The 18,480-nt window shown below is 40.2% G+C and overlaps 1 protein-coding gene across 11 annotated transcripts in view; it reads right to left on the bottom strand.

Annotated features, from left to right (window-relative positions):
• eif4g1a (eukaryotic translation initiation factor 4 gamma, 1a) overlaps positions 1 to 18,480 on the bottom strand; it is a 123,592-nt gene that overhangs the window by 48,490 nt on the left and 56,622 nt on the right. For all 11 annotated transcript variants that reach the window (XM_041177190.1, XM_041177175.1, XM_041177184.1 and 8 more), the window contains 4 exons: positions 11,522 to 11,603; positions 9,304 to 10,215; positions 3,843 to 3,934; positions 2,114 to 2,306 (listed from right to left, as the gene is read on the bottom strand). In XM_041177190.1, the coding sequence (XP_041033124.1) occupies positions 2,114 to 2,306; positions 3,843 to 3,934; positions 9,304 to 10,215; positions 11,522 to 11,603 (1,279 nt within the window). The remainder of the gene's footprint in view (positions 1 to 2,113; positions 2,307 to 3,842; positions 3,935 to 9,303; positions 10,216 to 11,521; positions 11,604 to 18,480) is intronic.

Raw genomic sequence — 18,480 nt, 5'->3', positions numbered from 1 at the left:
CCTCAGTCCTGCAACCCTCTAAGATTTCTGCACTTCTCCAGTTCTACCCTCTTGCATTTTCCCCTATTTTAATCATAGAAACATAGAAAATAGGAGTAGGCCATTCGAGCCTGCTCCGCCCTTCGTTATGATCATGGCTGATCTTCCAACTCAATAGTCTGCTCCTGCTTGTTCCCATATCCTTTGATCCCTTTTGCACCAAGAGGTATATCTAACTCCTTCTTGAAAACATACAATGTTTTGGCATCAACTACTTTCTGTGGTAGCGAATTCCACAGGCTCACCACTCTCTGGGTGAAGAAATTTCTCCTCACCTCAGTCCTAAATGGTCTACCCTGTATCCTCAGACTGTGACCCCTGGTTCTGGCCTCCCCCACCACCAGGAAGATCCTTCCTGCATCTACCCTGTCTAGTCCTGTTAAAATTTTATAGGTTTCAATGAGATCACAGAATCTCTCAGTGCAGGAGGCCCTTTGGCCCATCGAGTCTGCACCAACACGTGAGAAACACCTGACATACCTACCTAATCCCATTTGCCAGCACTTGGCCCATAGCCTTGAATGTTATGATGTGCCAAGTGCTCATCCAGGTACTTTTTAAAGGATGTGAGGTAACCCACCTCCACCACCCTCCCAGGCAGTGCATTCCCCCCCCATTCTTCTGAACTCCAGCGAACATAATCCTACCGGCTCAATCTCTCCTCATATGTCAGTCCCACCATCCCAGCAATCACTCCACTATTGGTGACCACGCTTATAGCTGCTTAGGCTCTAAGCTCGAATTCCTTCCATCTTTCTTCCTAAAAGATGCAACTTAAAACATACCTCAGGCCAACCTTTTGGACATCTGCCCTAATTTCGTGGTTCAGTGTCAAATTTTGCTTGATAGTGCATCTGTCAAGCACCTTGGGACCTTTTACATCATTAAAGGCATTAGATAAATGGAAGTTGATGAAAGATTCATTGAATTCTAGATTGTACTGAAATAGAAAGACAGAAGACAACTCCAATCCTGTGCCAATATGCCCAACCGCTGCTGATTAATACGTCTAAGCACTGATATACATTTAACTAAAATGGCTTAATATTAAATAAACTGCCACTATACCATAGATGAATGTTGGTCACCAAACTAGAGCCTAAAAACTATGTAATTTGGAGACACTAAGGCTGGCATGGAAAGATAGGATTACAAATAAAACTAGGAAAAGAGCAAATAATAATGCTCAAGTGGAAATAGGAGAATTTTGTTATTCACCGGACAGGGGGTTTGAAGCTCATATTGGGGTCAAACATAGATGCCTGTGCAAGCCCTGGTATAAGCAATAGATTTGAAGGCCAAGGCACAAGGCTTATGAAACAAACCTGGTTGTAAGCAACATACTATCACAACGCTCAAAATATTCTTACACAGGAAATGGAATGTGAATAGTGGAGAAAGAACCATATGTTCCAGAATACATGACAATCTACCCAGGACATCAAGACAACTTCAAAGTCAAGATCACAGAAGTTTCTCTCCTCTTTTATCTCATATTCCAACCTCCAACCACAAAACAAAGCATTCCCCATCGGTACATGGAGAAGAATAAATTAGAAATGGAATCTTCTTTGCTTAGAATATACAAAAAACGGAGACAAAACAAAGACACAAACATATAATAGCACCATGAGAAATACATGCCCAACATTTGCTGAAAATGTTGCTAAACATCTAGAACTACATCAGTTTATCCCCACCTCCTGGCAAACGACCAAATAATAAGCACAAAAAGACAAGTTACTGCTCGAGCAATTACAACTTTATAGCTTGCTGAGTACAGCAGTTCAATGTATTTTAAAAAATACATATTTGGAAACACATTTAACTCAGAACCAAAATCATGATGCATACACAGCATAGGTCAGGAAATGGTGAAAACTTGTTAATTACAATCAAAAAGGCCCAATGCTCTCTAGGTTCCCTGTCTGTCATAACCGAAAAGATTTCCCTTCAGATGATTTGACAACTGTTTTGTAATCACTGACATATTAATATAAGTCTTCCCTCCAAGATCAGGTTACATGTCCTGAATGTGATGTTTTAGTATTTTTCACTTATACAGCTAACTCACCTTCTTTATACTGATATTTTTGATCTAATAATTTGATCCCGTCTGGCTTGATGTTCTCCACATCTTGTTTATCCTCCTTTTCTTCCCATGTTTCTTCTGGCTCATCACGGGTGGAACCAATTGCTTCATTCACTTCGACAGATACAGCAGCAGGTTGGGCATCAGTCTCAGCTGCAGGTTCCTTTACTTGAGACTGCAGAAAGACATTTGCATTTGAAATTCCTAATTAGTAGTTTCAGCTAATTTTGAATTACATCACTTAAAAGGAGCTTCTAAATATCCAGCGTATTTGGATCACATTATTAATAGTGCACAAAGTGGCCAAAAACAAAAGTTTGATTGGTGGCATGGCACTTTCTACAAACATATTCTGGCTGTTACTTACAATAAATGAAACTAGGTGGCACTTAAGGATTTGTGACACACATCTACTGTGATGGCAGGGCCAGTAAAATTGAAGTAGCCAAAAGAAGGTTGCTTCCTAAAATACTAAGCAAAAGCTAAAAGTGCCAAAAAAATTCCATTCTACAAACCAGAAATTTGTTGGGAAGTAATTTGAAACTACTTTGCTAAGAACTGAAGATTTAAATAATCAGAACTGTTTTAACACCCTACTGCAAAAGGCAGGTGACTTCCTGGGAAAGGACAAAATGAGATATGCTCCAGAAAGAACTTTCATAATGCATCTTCACCACTAAAAACTTGAGCTTTTTTCTTGGTAGGGATTTACTTTTTTTAAACCACAGATAATCACACCAAATGAAGCAATATAGTTTTATTAAATAGCTCGATTTCAACATGTATTTTTCATTTGCTGATACAAAGCTAAAATATGTCTTCTTTCCAAACGTAATCTCTTGCTGACATGCAAGAGAGGGAGGAATAGAATTAAGACCCAATGTGGTCAGTATTCCACTGCCTGACAAGCTATGAAACAATTTAGAGGCACAGAAAGCACCAAGTCTAGAGGATCAGATTATGTCAAAGGGATGCAAGGTGTAAATGGTTCTTGGTGCTGAAACCTTGTTTACTATCAGCAAGTGAGGTCTCAGTACCAAGAAATATTTGCACCTTGCATCCCCTTGACATAATCTGACCCTCTAAATTGTGTTTCATAGCCTGTCAGGCAGTGGAATACGAACCATATTGGGTCTTGGTTCTATTCATTGATCTTAGTATTTACTTTAAATCTTAATGCAGATTGCAATCTGTCAAACCTATCCCACATATCAGAGTCATTACAGCAAAGCCCGTCAAATCTATGCTGGCTCTCGGTAGAACAATCCAGTCAGTTGTATTCATCTGCTCTATGCCCATAGCCCTGCAGGTTTATTTCCTCAAATGCTCATCCAATTTCCTTTTAAAATTATTGACCGCCTCTGCTTCCACCACTCTTCAGGGGCAGAGTATTCCAGGTCATTATCACTTGCTGCGTGAAAAAGTTCTTCACATCCTTGCATTTCATCCAAAGCCTTAAACATGTGTACTCTAGTCTTTGCACAGCTAATGGGAACAGATTTTCTTTATCTACTTGTATTTGTAAAGTACCTCTAACACAGTTTAGATGAAAAAAAGCGTCAATAACATACTGCCAGTCTTCACTATAGTTTTTTAATGCCAAAATATAGATGCTACCACCTGGCCCTCCCAGTAGGTATCTTCCCTAACCATCCACAGTAATTAGCAATTCTACATTGCACTCAACCACTTTATAAGACAAAACAAGTACCTCTTTGAAAGCATCTAGTAGATCTCCAACGGCTTCTTTCTTGTTCAAGTCCTTCAATTTCCTCTTTTTCTTTGGCACAGATACAGCTGCGGCTAAGAGAGATGTTCAGTGAGCTAACAACATTCAGAAATTATCCCACCCCAGTAATAAGATCAATCCTAGAGATAGGTACAGGTAAAGACCACCAAGGGTTAGCATAACCACTGTCTTAATCTTACTGTAAACAGAAAGTTAACACAATTAGGCTTCTGTTCATGATGCAGCCAAGCTAATTTCTGAGCATCTTAAACTTAGGGCTCAGTTACTCATTGGCATAATGAAAAGAAAAAAATATATATATACATATAAATATCTTTAAGAATCAATTGCAGTGTCACAAGTATAGTCTAAAACCCATACACAATATTACCAGCATATTGGAAGGCTTTAGCCAAAATGCGATACAACCATTTTTGTTTTGCACTATTATAATTACTGTTAAAAAGCATGTTCTAGCTTTGAATGCCATTTAGCCTATCTGCTTTACAATTGCTATCAAAATCAAATGCTCCTTCTCTTTTCAATCAACCAACTGATCAAAGACTAGTAACCTTCATTCCATGCTTATTAAGTTGCAGCCTGACACCAATCCATAGCAATGTTGTTATAAGGTTGTCTCCCCATTCATATTTCTCTAAATGGCAGTAGTGAGGCACATTTTTAAAAAAAAATCATTCATACTATGTTGGTGTCGCTGGCTAAGCCAGCATTTATTGCCCTTCCTTAAATTGCCCTCGAAAAGATGGTGGTGAGCTGCCTTCTTGAACCGCTGCAGTCCATGTGGTGTATGTACACCAACTGTGCTGTTGGGGAGGGAATTCCAGGATTTTCACCCAGCGACAGTGAAAGAATGGCAATATATTTCCAAGCCAGGATGAGTCACTTGGAGAGGAGCTTCTAAGTGCTGGAATTCCCATCTGTCTGTTGCCCTTATCCTTCTTGATGGTAGTGGGTTTGGAAGGTTGTGTCTTAGGCAGCTGGGTGAGTTCCTGCAGTGCATCTTGTAGATGGTACACACTGCTGCCACTGTGCATCTGTGGTGGAGGGAGTGAATGTTTGTGGATGGGGTGCCAATCAAGCAGGCTGCTTTGTCCCGGATGGTGTCAAGTGGTGTGGGAGCTCCACTCATCCAGCAAATGGGGAGTATTCCATCACACTCCTGAATTGTGCTTTGCAGATGGTGGACAGGCTTTGGGGAGTCAGGTGGTGAGTTGCTCATTGTAAAATTCCTAGCCTCTGACCTGCTCTTATAGCCACAGTATTTACATGGCTAGTCCAGTTCAGTTTCTGGTCAATAGTAAGCCCCCAGGATGGGGGATTCAGCAATGGTAATGTGATTGAACGTCATGGGGCAATGGTTAGATTCTCTCTTGTTGGAGATGGTCATTGTCTGATACTTGTGTGGCGCGAATGTTATTTGCCCCTTGTCAGCCCAAGCCTGGATATTTTCCAGATCTTGCTGTATTTGAACATTGACTGCTTCAGTATTTGAGGGGTTGCAAATGGTGAACATTGTGCAATCATCAGCGAACATCCCCACTTCTGACCTTATCATGGAAGGACGGTCATTGATGAAGCAGCTAAAAATGGTTGGGCCGAGGACACGAACCTGAGGAATTCTTGCAGTGATAACCTGGGGCTGAGGTGACTGACCTCCAACAACCACAACCATCTTCCTTTGTGCTAGGTATGACTCCAACCAGTGGAGAGTTTTCACAGACTGCAGTTTTGCTGGGGGTCCTTGATGCCACACTCGATCAAATGCGACCTTGATGTCAAGGGCAGTTACTCTCACCTCACCTTGGGAGTTCAGCTCTTTTGTCCATGTGTGAACCAAGGCTGTAATGAGCTCAGGCGCTGAGTGGTCCTGGCGGAACCCAAACTGGGCATCAGTGAACAGGTTATTGCTAAGCAAGTGCCACTTGATAGCACTGTTGATGAGCCCTTCCATTACTTTACTGATGATTGAGAGTAGACTGATGGGGCAGTAATTGGCAGGTTGGATTGTCCTGCTTTGTGTACACAGGACATAACTGGATAATTTTCCAAATTGCCGGGTGGATGCCAGTATTGTAGCTGTACTGGAATAGCTTGGCTAGGGGTGCAGCAAGTTCTGGAGCACAAATCTTCAGTACTATTGCCGGAATAATTTCAGGGCCCATAGCCTTTGCACTATCCAGTCTTTCAGCTGGATATCACGGAGTAAATCGAATTGGCTGAAGGCTGGCATCGGTGATGCTGGCGACCTCCAGAGGGGGCTGAGATGGATCATCCACTCCACTTCTGGATGAAGCTTGTAGCAAATGCTTCAGTCATATCTTTTGTACTGATGTGGTGGGGACCCCCATCATGGAAGATGGGGATATTTGTGGAGTCTCCTCCGGTGACTTGTTTAATTGTCCACCACCATTCATGACTGGGTGTGGCAGGACTCCAGTACTTAGATCTAATTCGGTAGTTGTGGGATCACTTAGCTCTGTCAATCAGTTGCTGCTTATGCTGTTTGGCATGCAAGTAGTACTGCATTATAGCTTCACCAGGTTGACAACTCATTTTTAGGTATGTCTGGTGCTGCTCCTGGCATGCCCTCCTGCACTCTTCATTGAATCAGGGTTGATTCCCTGGCTTGATGGTAATGGTAGAGTGGGGGATATGCCAGGCCATGAGGTTACAGCTTGTGCCTGAGCACAATTCTGCTGCTGCTCATGGCTCACAGCGCCTCATGGCTGCCCAGCCTAGATCTGTTTGAAATCTATCCCAATTAGCACAGAGATGGTGCCATAACACGACACGATGGAGGATATCCTCAATGTGAAGGTGGTACTTTGTCTCCACGATGACTGTGCGGCTGTCACTCCTGCCAATATCGTCATGGACAGATATATCTGCGGCAGGCATGTTGGTGAGGATGAGGTCACGTATGTTTTTCCCTCACCACCTGCCACAGACCCAGTCTTGCAGCTATGTCCTTTAGAACTCAGACAGCTTGGTCAGTAGTGGTGCTACTCTTAGAGACGGACATTGAAGTCCCCCATCCAGATTACATTCTGGGTCTTGCCATCCTCAGTGCTTCCTCCAAGTGGTACTCAACATGGAGGAGCACTGATTCATCAGCTGAGGGAGGTAGTACATGGTAATCAGCAGGAGTTTTCCTTGCCCATGTTTGACCTGATGCCATGAGACTTCATGGGGTCCAGGGTCAATGTTGAGGACTCTCAGGGCAACTTCCTCCTGACTGTACACGACTGTGCCGCCACCTCTGCTAGATCTGTCCTGCTGATGAGACAAGACATACCCTGGGATGGTGATGATGGTGTCCGGGTCATTATCTGCAAGATATGATTCCATGAGGGTGACTATGTCAGGCTGTTGCTTGACTAGACTGTGAGACAGCTCTCCCAATTTTGGCAATAGCCCCCTGATGCTAGTAAGGAGGACTTTGCAGTGTCGACAGGGCTCAGTTTGCCGTTACTGTTTCCGGTGCCTAGGTCAATGCCAGGTGGTCCGTCCGGTTTCATTCCTTTTTTGAGATGTTGTAGCAGTTTGATACAAATGAGTAGCTTGCTAGGCCATTCAGAAGGCATTTAAGAGTCAACCACACTTTGCAGCGGGTCTGGAGTCACAAGTAGGGCAGACCAGGTAAGGGATTCAAACCCAGGTCCCCAGTTCATTACCCTGGGTCTCTGGGGTTACTAGCCCAGCAATAACACCACCACGCCATTACCTCCCCTAAAGTGCAAAGCCCATATCTCTGAGGTTGGGCCCAAGCTCCATACAAATGAAACATAACTTTCTACCGATTATACTTCAGTCTTCTTGACATTAAGACCAACATTTCATTAGTATTTTTAATTACTTTTGCAGTTCTAAATTAGTTTTTAGTGATTTGCATGTGAACAACTAAACCCCTTGACTCCTCAAATGGTCATGAAGTAAATATTTCGATTTACCTTTAGCAAATCCAAAATGGTGATCTTTTACTTCCCCATTTAAACCCCATATGTCTAGTTCTGTCCCCTCATGTAATCCACATTCTCTAAAATTTCCTGCTTCTACCCATGAAACTTATCGTGTCAAACCTTGTGTCACCTAATTTGGATATACGTGAGAAAAAAGTTGAGACCCCAATATAGATCTCTGGAGAACACGTGACACATCAGAGAACTTATCTTTTATTCTTATTTGTCTCCTACCTCCCAACCATTACCAAACCACAACAAAAGTTAGCTAGTTCCATATGCTTTAATAATTTCTTGTGCAGCACCTGATCAAATCTTTCCCAAAAATCCATATAGACAGCATTTGGGCATTATGGATAGGAGTGTCTCAGAATTCTTGAAAAAAAATTAAACTACACTATTGAGCCATGACCTATTCATCACAAATCCACATTGACACCCCATCCCTAACAATAGATAACTGCAGTTTCCACAAAACTGATGTTAACTGATAGGTCTGTAATTTCCAGGTTACTCCCTCCCTAAATTCACAATTTGCAATCTTAGTAATTCTTCCATCCAAAAGAGCTCTGAAAAATGATGAGCATCTGCAACTTCCCCACCTAAGAAATCCACTAATCAAAACACAAAAGATACAAGCTTCCCCTGTTTCACTGTGGCGAAATCACCAGGTGCTGGATAATTGTTTAGCTGAAGTCCCATTATTTTCTTCTTCACCTTTCTCCATTTACTACTTCATAACTTATTTTTACATACCCCATACCCATTTTCTCTCTTAATATTCCTTTCTATACGTCTTTATGTCCCTTAAATCCTCCTGCTTTTATCCCAGTCTGCTGCATTTCCATTTTCCTTGCATTTGTCAAAGTCAGTTTAAGCCCGATACGGACTTATCATTTATTGATGATTGTTTAACTGCATAAGTGGGGCTTGTGTTTATTAGATGCATTTCTGTAATACCAAATACTTCCCATTGGTTGCAACTTTACCCATAAACAGCTCAATCCCGTTAGATGTTCATAAAGCTTTCAGTTTAGCTACATTAGAAACTAATTAAGGCAAACAATTAACTTGTTATTCGAATACAAGTAGGAAACTGATTTCCCATAGCATGTTCTGACTGCAAGTGCAGCATCCAACAGTTTACCATCCGTGAATAAGGCTGGTGCTCTGAAATCATCAATGTAGCTTTTCCCAAATCAGTCAATTGTTAAGAGACTAATGTAACAGAACTTGAGCTGCCAATATTATTACTGTGCAGCGCTGGATTGTGCAGAATTTATTTTATATATTAAAAAGTAACATAATTGTTCCAATTAATTTTCTAAATTAGCAGCTATATTTATCTGTCTAATTCTAGGACTAAAAACCCTGTAGTTCTTCAGCTACAAGATTGAAGCCTGTACACTTTCACTACAATAATCTTTGTTAACCAACATTTCATTTTTTTCTTTCATTAATACCTTGCATAGGATTGTCAATTGTCTGGGATAAAGAAGCTGCTGTTGGTGAGGCATCCTGTGATTGGACTTCTAAATTGTCCTCCTCCTCCTTCTCCTCAGAAGGTACTGAGACTAGAGCACTCTCTTCAGTTTTTGTTACTTCAGGTTCAGAAATTGGGCTGATATCAGATTCCTGCTGAGCTTCTGAAATTTCTGAATCCTGCTCTGTTGAAAACTCCAGACCATTAGTCATCTTCAGTTCTTCGGGTTGCGCAATGGGTGAATCCATTACAATTTCAAGTGGAGCTTCATGTGGAGCTTCAAGTGGAGCTTCAAGTGGAGCTTCAAGTGGAGCTTCAAGTGGAGCTTCAAGTGGAGCTTCAAGTGGAGCTTCAAGTGGAGCTTCAAGCGGAGCTTCAAGCGGAGCTTCAAGCGGAGCTTCAAGTGGAGCTTCAAGCGGAGCTTCAAGTGGAGCTTCAAGTGGAGCTTCAAGTGGAGCTTCAAGTGGAGCTTCAAGTTCTTGACCAGGTTCATGTACTTGTCCTGCCATAACACCATTACTTTCCACTGCCAAATCTTTTGAGCTAGGTTCATCTACAATCACCTCCTCCTCTTTTTGTAGTTCTTGTACCTTCTCGGTTTCATTTTTCTGCACTTCTTCAACTGCTGGTGGCAAAGATATAGGTTCGGCCAAAGGGTTCGTTTCATTATCATTATGATCAGACAGTAAAGAATCTGTCACAGTCACATCACAAGGGACTACAGTGGTTGTAGTGTCATCTGGCTCAGTGACTGGAGTTTCCAGCACTTCCTCAGAGTCTGTTAACTTAGTGTTGATTTCAGATTTGCTTTCCACAATTTCAGGTGTAATAGATTTCTCAGGTTTGTTCCACTCTTCTACTGGTTTCGTTGCCACAGGAGACTTTGGCTTATCTATTAAAACAAAAAAAGGAATACTTATTATTAGCAGAGTTAAATAGCGTCAAGACTATGCAACTCAAAGCTGATTAAAGCAGCATAGAGAAACATTAATATGGTGAATTACAGAATGGATACAGGTCTGCAACCACAAGTTATAGCCTAGAGGTTAAAACAGCTGGGGAGATGGTGTAGCTGTAACGTCATTGGACTAGCAAATCCAGAGACCTAGGTACATGTGGTGTAATTTGAGCCCATCAGCTAGTGGAATTTAAATTCATTTAAAATAATCTGGAATATAAAGCTAGTATCAGTAAGTGTAACCATGATCTATCAATTGTCATAGAAAACCATCTGATTCACTAATATCCTTTAAGGGGAGGAAATCTGCCATCCTTACCTGGTTTGGCCCATATCCCACAAAAGAATAAAGAAAAAATAGCTGAGGTAGCTTATGTTTAATTACACATCCATAGTAAAAACTGGGCATATCTGCAACTCCCATTTGAGTCACTGTTCAAGCTTCTGCAGCCAACTTATCTCTATGCTGAAAGGCATCAAGGTTTGGCACTGCTGAAGCCAGGGTTGCCGTCCAGCAAATTAGTTGGTGGCACGGAGTCTTTGTGCTGAGTTTCAAACAGACTTTACTGCTTCAGAAAGTCACAGAAAACAGCCAACAAGTGCCATGTCAAGTCAGTGACTGGGAAGACCTGTGACACTCAACAACTATAGAAGACGGTAAACTGGCATCATTTCTGTAGCCAAAGTCAACCCAACTGCAGTTGAATGCAGTGAGCTAGTATTCTAAATAATAATTGATTAAAATGGCACAATAACTTGAAAAATTAAAAACAATGGTAAATTCGTCACTGTGCATCAAGATTGTACAGAAGTCAATATATGGGAATAAAATTAGCGCAGAATAGTGATTCTTTTTTTGTTGCTCATCCCTAGCAGCTAACCTCAATTTTTAATGCAAGGTTAATTGTGTGTCAAGGGTAATGGGAGATCATGACTGACCAGGGTATGATTTCTTAGAAAAGATGGTGTCATCAGGTGTCCCCTACCTGAAGTGATAGCAGTGCCAATGTGTGCACAGATCAAGTGTAAATAAGCTAAGAATTTAGTTGCTTGAATTATTGCTGAAAGCTAAATATAAATTACTAATTACAAAAATGATTGCACAATAAATATTAGCAGCCAAGATTATAGTTAGGTATTGTTTTATCCATATCAAATATATATCTTCTCTTTTGATTAGATGAGTGAAAGCAAACATTTGCCACAATTTAATGGCGTACTGATCAACTGCTTGACTTACCTGGTCGGATGACGACTGGCACTGGATGAGGATTTTCCCCATTTGTTTGTACGACACTACCTCCCTCCAAGCTCCCTGCAGACTGTTAAATGGAAAGGACATCTGATTGGTATAGGGCAAATCCACTGTCTATTTTCAATGCCCAATTTATACATACAGCCAGAGTTATTTGCTCATGTGTCCAAATCTTTAGTATCTTGCATGAAATGAGGCAATCCTAAACTATGATTTAGATTGTGAAGATTATGCAGAACACTGCAAGTGAAAAATATCAACAGTCTAAAGCTGTGTTGTCCAAAAGAAATTGCTAAAGAGCCACAGTTGTAGCCATGGTGACAATTTTAACAACTAATTTTAGTAGGAAATTCCTTACATTCACTCACAATACAAGTAAATGTACTTCATAGGCATATAGTTACTCAACAGCTCCCACCATTCATGGAAATAAAGTAGTCCCAACACCTGAAACAGTCACACTCTGTGTTTCATCTAATCTTACTTGACGAATGAACACCACGAGGCACAGACCATGCTAATGTGTATTGAAGCATCCGACTGTCCACTACTGGTGTCTTATTTACTAATCAAAAATATAAGCAGGATTCTTAACTTGTCACACGCGGCTAGTGGCTAATGTATTGGATGGCTCAGGTCTAATGGTTGAGCAATATTTCAACTTATTGATTTTACTGATACCATGGGTTCTGACCATTTGCCACAAGAAATAGATGCTAAGAAATTCGAAACAGAACAATGCATCATTGCATTTCTAAACACTAAGGTGATAAGAGTTTAATGGCAGAGCATTTCAATAATATTGAAGCAACTCAGGGCACCAACATAAATTTAGTATGCACACAAGACTAATCTTACTGCATCCCACCCTATTAGTAATACAGTCACTAAGCTTACAATATCAAGTAACAAATGGTTTAATCCAACTCCAGCATTTTGTAATGTCACCACCTTCAGTTTTTAAAATTTTCTTTCAGTAGTGGTGTGCACTCTATTGAAGCAGGGATATGTAGCACAACTGAAGGAGGCCAGATTTGATTAAATAATTATTGAATTAGGCAGAGGAATGCATAATACCACATGCAACAGTTTTTCTCTTCGAATAAAAATATCCACTTTTACCAGGTGCATTCTAAAGACATACTTATCATAAGACTTAATGTTAGTATCACGTGCACTGTTCCTCAATGACAAAATAAATTAAGATGCCTATGTAGGATGCTCTCAATGAAAATCAAAATGCCATACACAAAAATTAGCTGGCTGATTCTGGCGTCATTAAATCTGCTCGCTTCTGTTTAATAGCCTTGGCCCACGATTTATTGCTAGATTCTCTACAATCTCTATCACTTGTTGTGAAGTTGCTGTTTCTTCATTGGAGGCTGCGTTTTGAATTTGTCAGACCTAGCTGATGTAGGTTAAAAAAAACCATCAAGAGAGGCCAAGGTGCCCATCTTCCAGGCTAAGAAAGTACATAATGTAGGTATAAATAGACATGCGCACAAGCAGAAAGTCAGTAGCCCACAGTTTTGTGGAATACATAATGGGGCCAATAGGTCACATTGCCAACATCCCCCATTATAATAAATAATGGAAAAGGGGGAGAAAAATTCCCTAGAGGAATCATTTCACTTAAAGAACCTGCAATATACTACAAGCGTTTCTAATGATATTCAAGGGTAACTCTTAAAACTTTCCAAATTCTGCAAAAAGTGGTTAGAAGTTCATACTCCTGACACATGTATCATATACCAATGCACAGCCAACACAGCGGAATAATTTTAAACCACAGGCCGGAGAGCTACAGCAGACAATACAATGTAGAACGTGAAGGCTGCTTTCCACTCAAATGGCAGTCACAAATTTGCAAGGTATGCATTCTTTATTTGCAACCTTTGAAAATAGCTACAATTTTTAAGTGGACACTTCCTCATAGTTGGCCTCGAAACATTTACAGTTTATGTCATTCAGGATCTTTAAAGATATTGTTGCATGTGCCAGTCCTAACATATTCAACTTCGTACAAGAAGTCTCATCGTTAATGAAGCAAATAACCTTCAATAGTTCCAAATCTTTCCAGTTGATGGTAGAAAACACATGATTATCAGTAGTGGTTAATTTGCATGGGAAACCATTATTATTTTCTTTTGCAAAGTTTCTAATTCACAGATGGCCTTGAGACCATAAGATATAAGAGCAGAAGTAGGTCATTCACCTACTGAGTCCGCGCCACCATTCAATGAGATCATGACTGATATGATAATCCTCAACTCCACTTTCCTGTATTTTCCCCATCACCCTTGATACCCTTCATGATCAAAAATCTGTCTATCTCAGCCTTGAATATACTTAATGACCCAGCCTCTATAGCCCTCTGCAGTAAAGAATTCTACAGATTCACTACCCTGAGAAGAAATTCCTCCTCATCTCTGGCTTAAATGGGTGACCCCTTACTCAGATTATGTCCCCGGATCCTAGACTCTCCCACAAGGGGAAACAACCTCTCAGCATCTACCCTGTCAAGCCCCTAAGAATCCTATACATTTTAATAAGGTCGCCTCTCATTCTTCTAAGCTCCAATGAGTACAGGCCAAACCTACTCAACCTCTCATGAGAAAATCCCTCCTCCATACCTGGGATCAACCAAGTGAACCTTATCTGGACTGCCTACAATCCCAGTATATCTTTCCTGAGATGAAGGGACCAAAACTGTTCACAGTATTCTTGGTGTGGTCTAACTAGTGCCTTGTATAGTTTTAGCAAGACTTCCCTATTTTTATACTCCATTCCCTTTGAAATAAAGTACAATATTAAATTTGCCTTACTTATTACCAGCTGAACTTGTATGGTAGCTTTTTGGGAATCATGCATAAGGACTTCCAAATTCTTCTGTACTGTAGCTTTCTGCAGTCTTTCTCTATTTAGATAATATTCAGCTCCTCTATTCGTCTTGCCAAAATGCATAAACTCACATTTTCCCACATTACATTCCATCTGCCAAGTTTCTGCCCACTTACTTAACCTGTCTATATCCATCTGTAGACTGTCAGCCGCACCACTTGCTCCCACCTATTTTTGTGTCATCCTCAAACTTGCCGATATTACATTCACTTCCCTCATCCAAGTCATTAATGTATAAATAATTGTGGCCCCAGCACTGATCTCGAGGCACTCTACTAATTACAGGTTGTCATTCCGAAAATGCCCCCTTATGGAAACCCTCTATCCATGCTAGTATACTACGCCCCAACACCATGACCGTTTATCTTATTAAATAGTGTTATTTGCAGTACCTTATCGAACGCCTTTTGGAAATCCAAATATATTACATCTATTGGTTCCCCTTTATCTATCCTGCTTGCTACCTCCTCTCAAAGAATTCTAATCAATTTGTCAGGCATGATTTCCCCTTCATGAAGCCATGCTGACTGCTTGATTATATTATGCATTTCTAAATGGTGTGCTATTACATCCTTTATAATAGACTCCTAACATTTTCCCAACAACAGATGTTAAGCTAACTGGCCTATAGTTACCTGTTTTTTTGTCTCCCTCCCTTTTTGAATAAGGGCGTTACATTGGCAATTTTCCAATCTTCTGGGACCTTTCCAGAATTTAAGGATTCTTGGAATATTACTACCATACGTCCACTATTTGTGTAGCTACTTCCTTTTATATCTTATGATACAACCCATCAGGTCCAGGGGACTTACCAGCCTTTAGCTCCATTGGTTGCCCTAGTACTTTTACTCTAGTGATAGTTATTGTATTATTTCCTCACCCTTTTGACCATTGATTATTTAGTATTTTTGGAATGCTATTAGTGTCTTCTCCTGTGAACGCTGATGCAAAGTATTTATTCAACTCCCCAGCCATTTCCTGATTCCCCATTATTATTTCCACAGCCTCATTCTCTAAGGGGCCTATGTTCACTTTGGCCTCTCTCTTCCTTTTTACATATTTAAAGAGGTTCTTAAAATTATGGTCAGGTTAAAGGCAGTTGCATATACACCTGGACTGGAGAAACTTCAATACTTGTAAATGGATTACAGGAAAGGAAACTTTATACATTGTGTATTAAATTCTTTGCATTCAGCCTTTAGATGATCAGTTACAATAAGTCCTTCATTATTTAACAGTCAAGATCTCTCTACAAACAGACTCAAGAAATGCTCTGTCGTGAAGTTGCTGAGAGGTAGTAATTCAAGATGCAAGTGTACAAATCGAAAATAGCATCTTTACCCATGTGTTTTTTGGGGGTGGTAGAAAGTTGAGAGAAAAAATAGGTATAGATTCTTATCGCCATATTATCGACTCAAAGACAGATCAATTGATAGTCTGCCAACCTTCATGACTGAGAAGCACCATTTTCGAATGAAGCGGCTGTGTCATGTTGACTGAGTCCATAGAAGCAAAGATCAATCTGTGAACAGCCTCAAATGTATAATATCTTGCAATGTGACAAAATGCAATTAGCAAAGTGCTAATGAAGTTGAAAACTGAAGTTTGACCTGTCCATTCTTTGATAAAAGGAGGGCCATTCAGGTCCAAGTACAAGTGTTTTGGTTGGACATCTCAAGCAATGGCATAGCCATCAAAATGACTCACTAGATAAAGGGAGGCTTGCAATATGCTTTCATCAGGAATCAATCCTGGAGTAGGTAATAATACTAACCCCAAGATCACTGAGAACAAAATCTAATGAGCCTAGGAATATCTAGAAATACTGTAGTTTGGACTTCAAAGTTTAATTAGCCCAGTTAGCCCAGTTCCCCAAGAAATATACTCTGTCTCATCAGAGCTGTTGAACCCATAATGAGGCAACTAAAGAGGCTCATTTGTTAAGTACCTTTGGAACGGATATGGAATCTGAGACTCTTCCTATGGACATGGAATCTGAGAATCTTCCCGTATTCTGGTTGAGTCATTTAGTACTAGCCAGTCTGTTGACATAATGCCTCAATATGAAGGTTTCAAACCTGCTGAATATCAGAGTCAGGTGGTTCCAAGGCAGAAGAGCTGGAGAATGAAGCCTGCAATTAAGACTATGGTCAGACTTTTTTTTGGATATTTCCTTAGCATTACAATCATGATTCTTCTAATGTTAACTGAGCTACGACACCAAAGTGTAATCCCTGCATTACAACTGCGTCCACACTTCAAAAGTACTTCATTAGCTACAAAGCCATTTGGGACATGAAAGACACTATATGAATACAACTCTTTTTCATCCATATGACATCAAAGTGAATGGCCCCTGCAAAAAGCATTTGAGTAGATCTGAATGGTAAAAATCTAGGGCTGTAACACTGGTGAGAATACCTAGATGTTAAAACTCCTGATAGCCAGTTGGATGAAACCAGAGCCAATCTTTACTCAGTTCAGTCAGAGTGAAACATTACAAGTATATACCTCCTAACTCAACCCTCAGTCCAGAGTCAGTAAATGTCTCTTTGTATGTGCTCAATTAACAACCCAATCAATTCCCTCAATCTTCATATAGTTAACTACAATTGATATAGAATTAACTCAACTTTTTACAATTTATATCAATGATAGATGAGGGGAGTGATGGCATGGTAGCTAACTTTGCAGATGACACAAAGTAGGAAAGTATGTTGTGAAGAGGACATAAGGAGATTACATACAGATATGGATAGGTTGAATTTGTTGCCAAAAATCTGGCAGATGGAGTATATGTGGGAAAATATGAAGTTGCTCACTTTGGCAGGAAGAATTAAAAAAAAGCAGAGTTTTACATAAATGGAGAACGGCTGCATAATTCTGAGGTGCAGAGGGATCTAGGTGTTCTAGTACAAGTCACAAAAAGCTAGTATACAGGTACAGCAAGTAATTAAGACTAATGGAATGCTATCCTTCTTTACTGAAAAGAATTGAACATAAAAGGATGTTATGCTTCAGTTATACAGGGCATTGATGAGATCACATCTCAAATACTTTGTGCAGTTTTGGTCTCCTTATTTGAGGGAGGATGTAAATGCGTTGGAGGTGGTTCAGAGGAAGTTTACTAGATTGATACCTGGAAGGAATGGATTGTCTATCTAATGATGAAAGGTTGGACAGACTGGGCTTGTTTGCACTGGAGTTTAGAAGAGTAAGGGATGACTTGATTGAAGTATACAAGATCCTGAACATATTGACAAGGTGGAGATTGAAAGGATATTTCCTCTTGTGGATGAGTCCAGAACTAGGAGGAAACTGTTTTAAAGTTAGGGATTGTTCTTTTAGGACGGAGATGAGGACAAATTATTTCCAAGGGTTGTGCAACTTTGGAACTCTCTGGCTCATTGAATATTTTTAAGACGAGGTAGATTGATTCTTGTTAGACAAGGGAATCAAAGATTCTTGGGGGTAGATTGGAATTTCAAACACAAGCAGATCAACCTGCAGAACAAGAGCAAGACAATGCATGCAGTCACAGTTCCCATTTTAACCAGAGGAACTGGAAGCAAATGCACAGGTCAATTTTCATTTAACAATTTATTTTTCAGAAAATTGCCTTTTAGAAACTAAGCATTAGTCAGCATGATATCTTTAATGTTGTAGATGGTAGCAAAGAAGCTGGAAATGGGCAAGTAAAGCAACAATTCACAGAAAGGGCTTGCTTTTGTACAACATGGAAGAATAAATTAAAAGTTCCAAGTTCAGTTTTCAAACTTCAAGAAACATCACCCCACAAATTCCTATTTTGCTCATGGTTTATCCTTGTAGTTAGTGGCAGATACAAAATAGCATTATAAAAATCCAAAGTGACAAGGCCTACAAATGCAAATTTCCAACAATGCAACTGTGCAGATGATGTGGCAAAACCAAGAGCAATTACAGAAAGCAAAGCTTTTTGTGAAGATGCAACCGGGAATGGGGAGTTTGTGAAATTAGTTGTCACATAATCTCCACAGAGTTGTGAGTTATCAGAAGATATT

This window comes from Carcharodon carcharias, chromosome 2 (assembly GCF_017639515.1).
Source record: "Carcharodon carcharias isolate sCarCar2 chromosome 2, sCarCar2.pri, whole genome shotgun sequence".
NCBI lineage: Eukaryota > Metazoa > Chordata > Chondrichthyes > Lamniformes > Lamnidae > Carcharodon > Carcharodon carcharias.
This window is presented reverse-complemented; position numbering and strand designations above follow the sequence as displayed.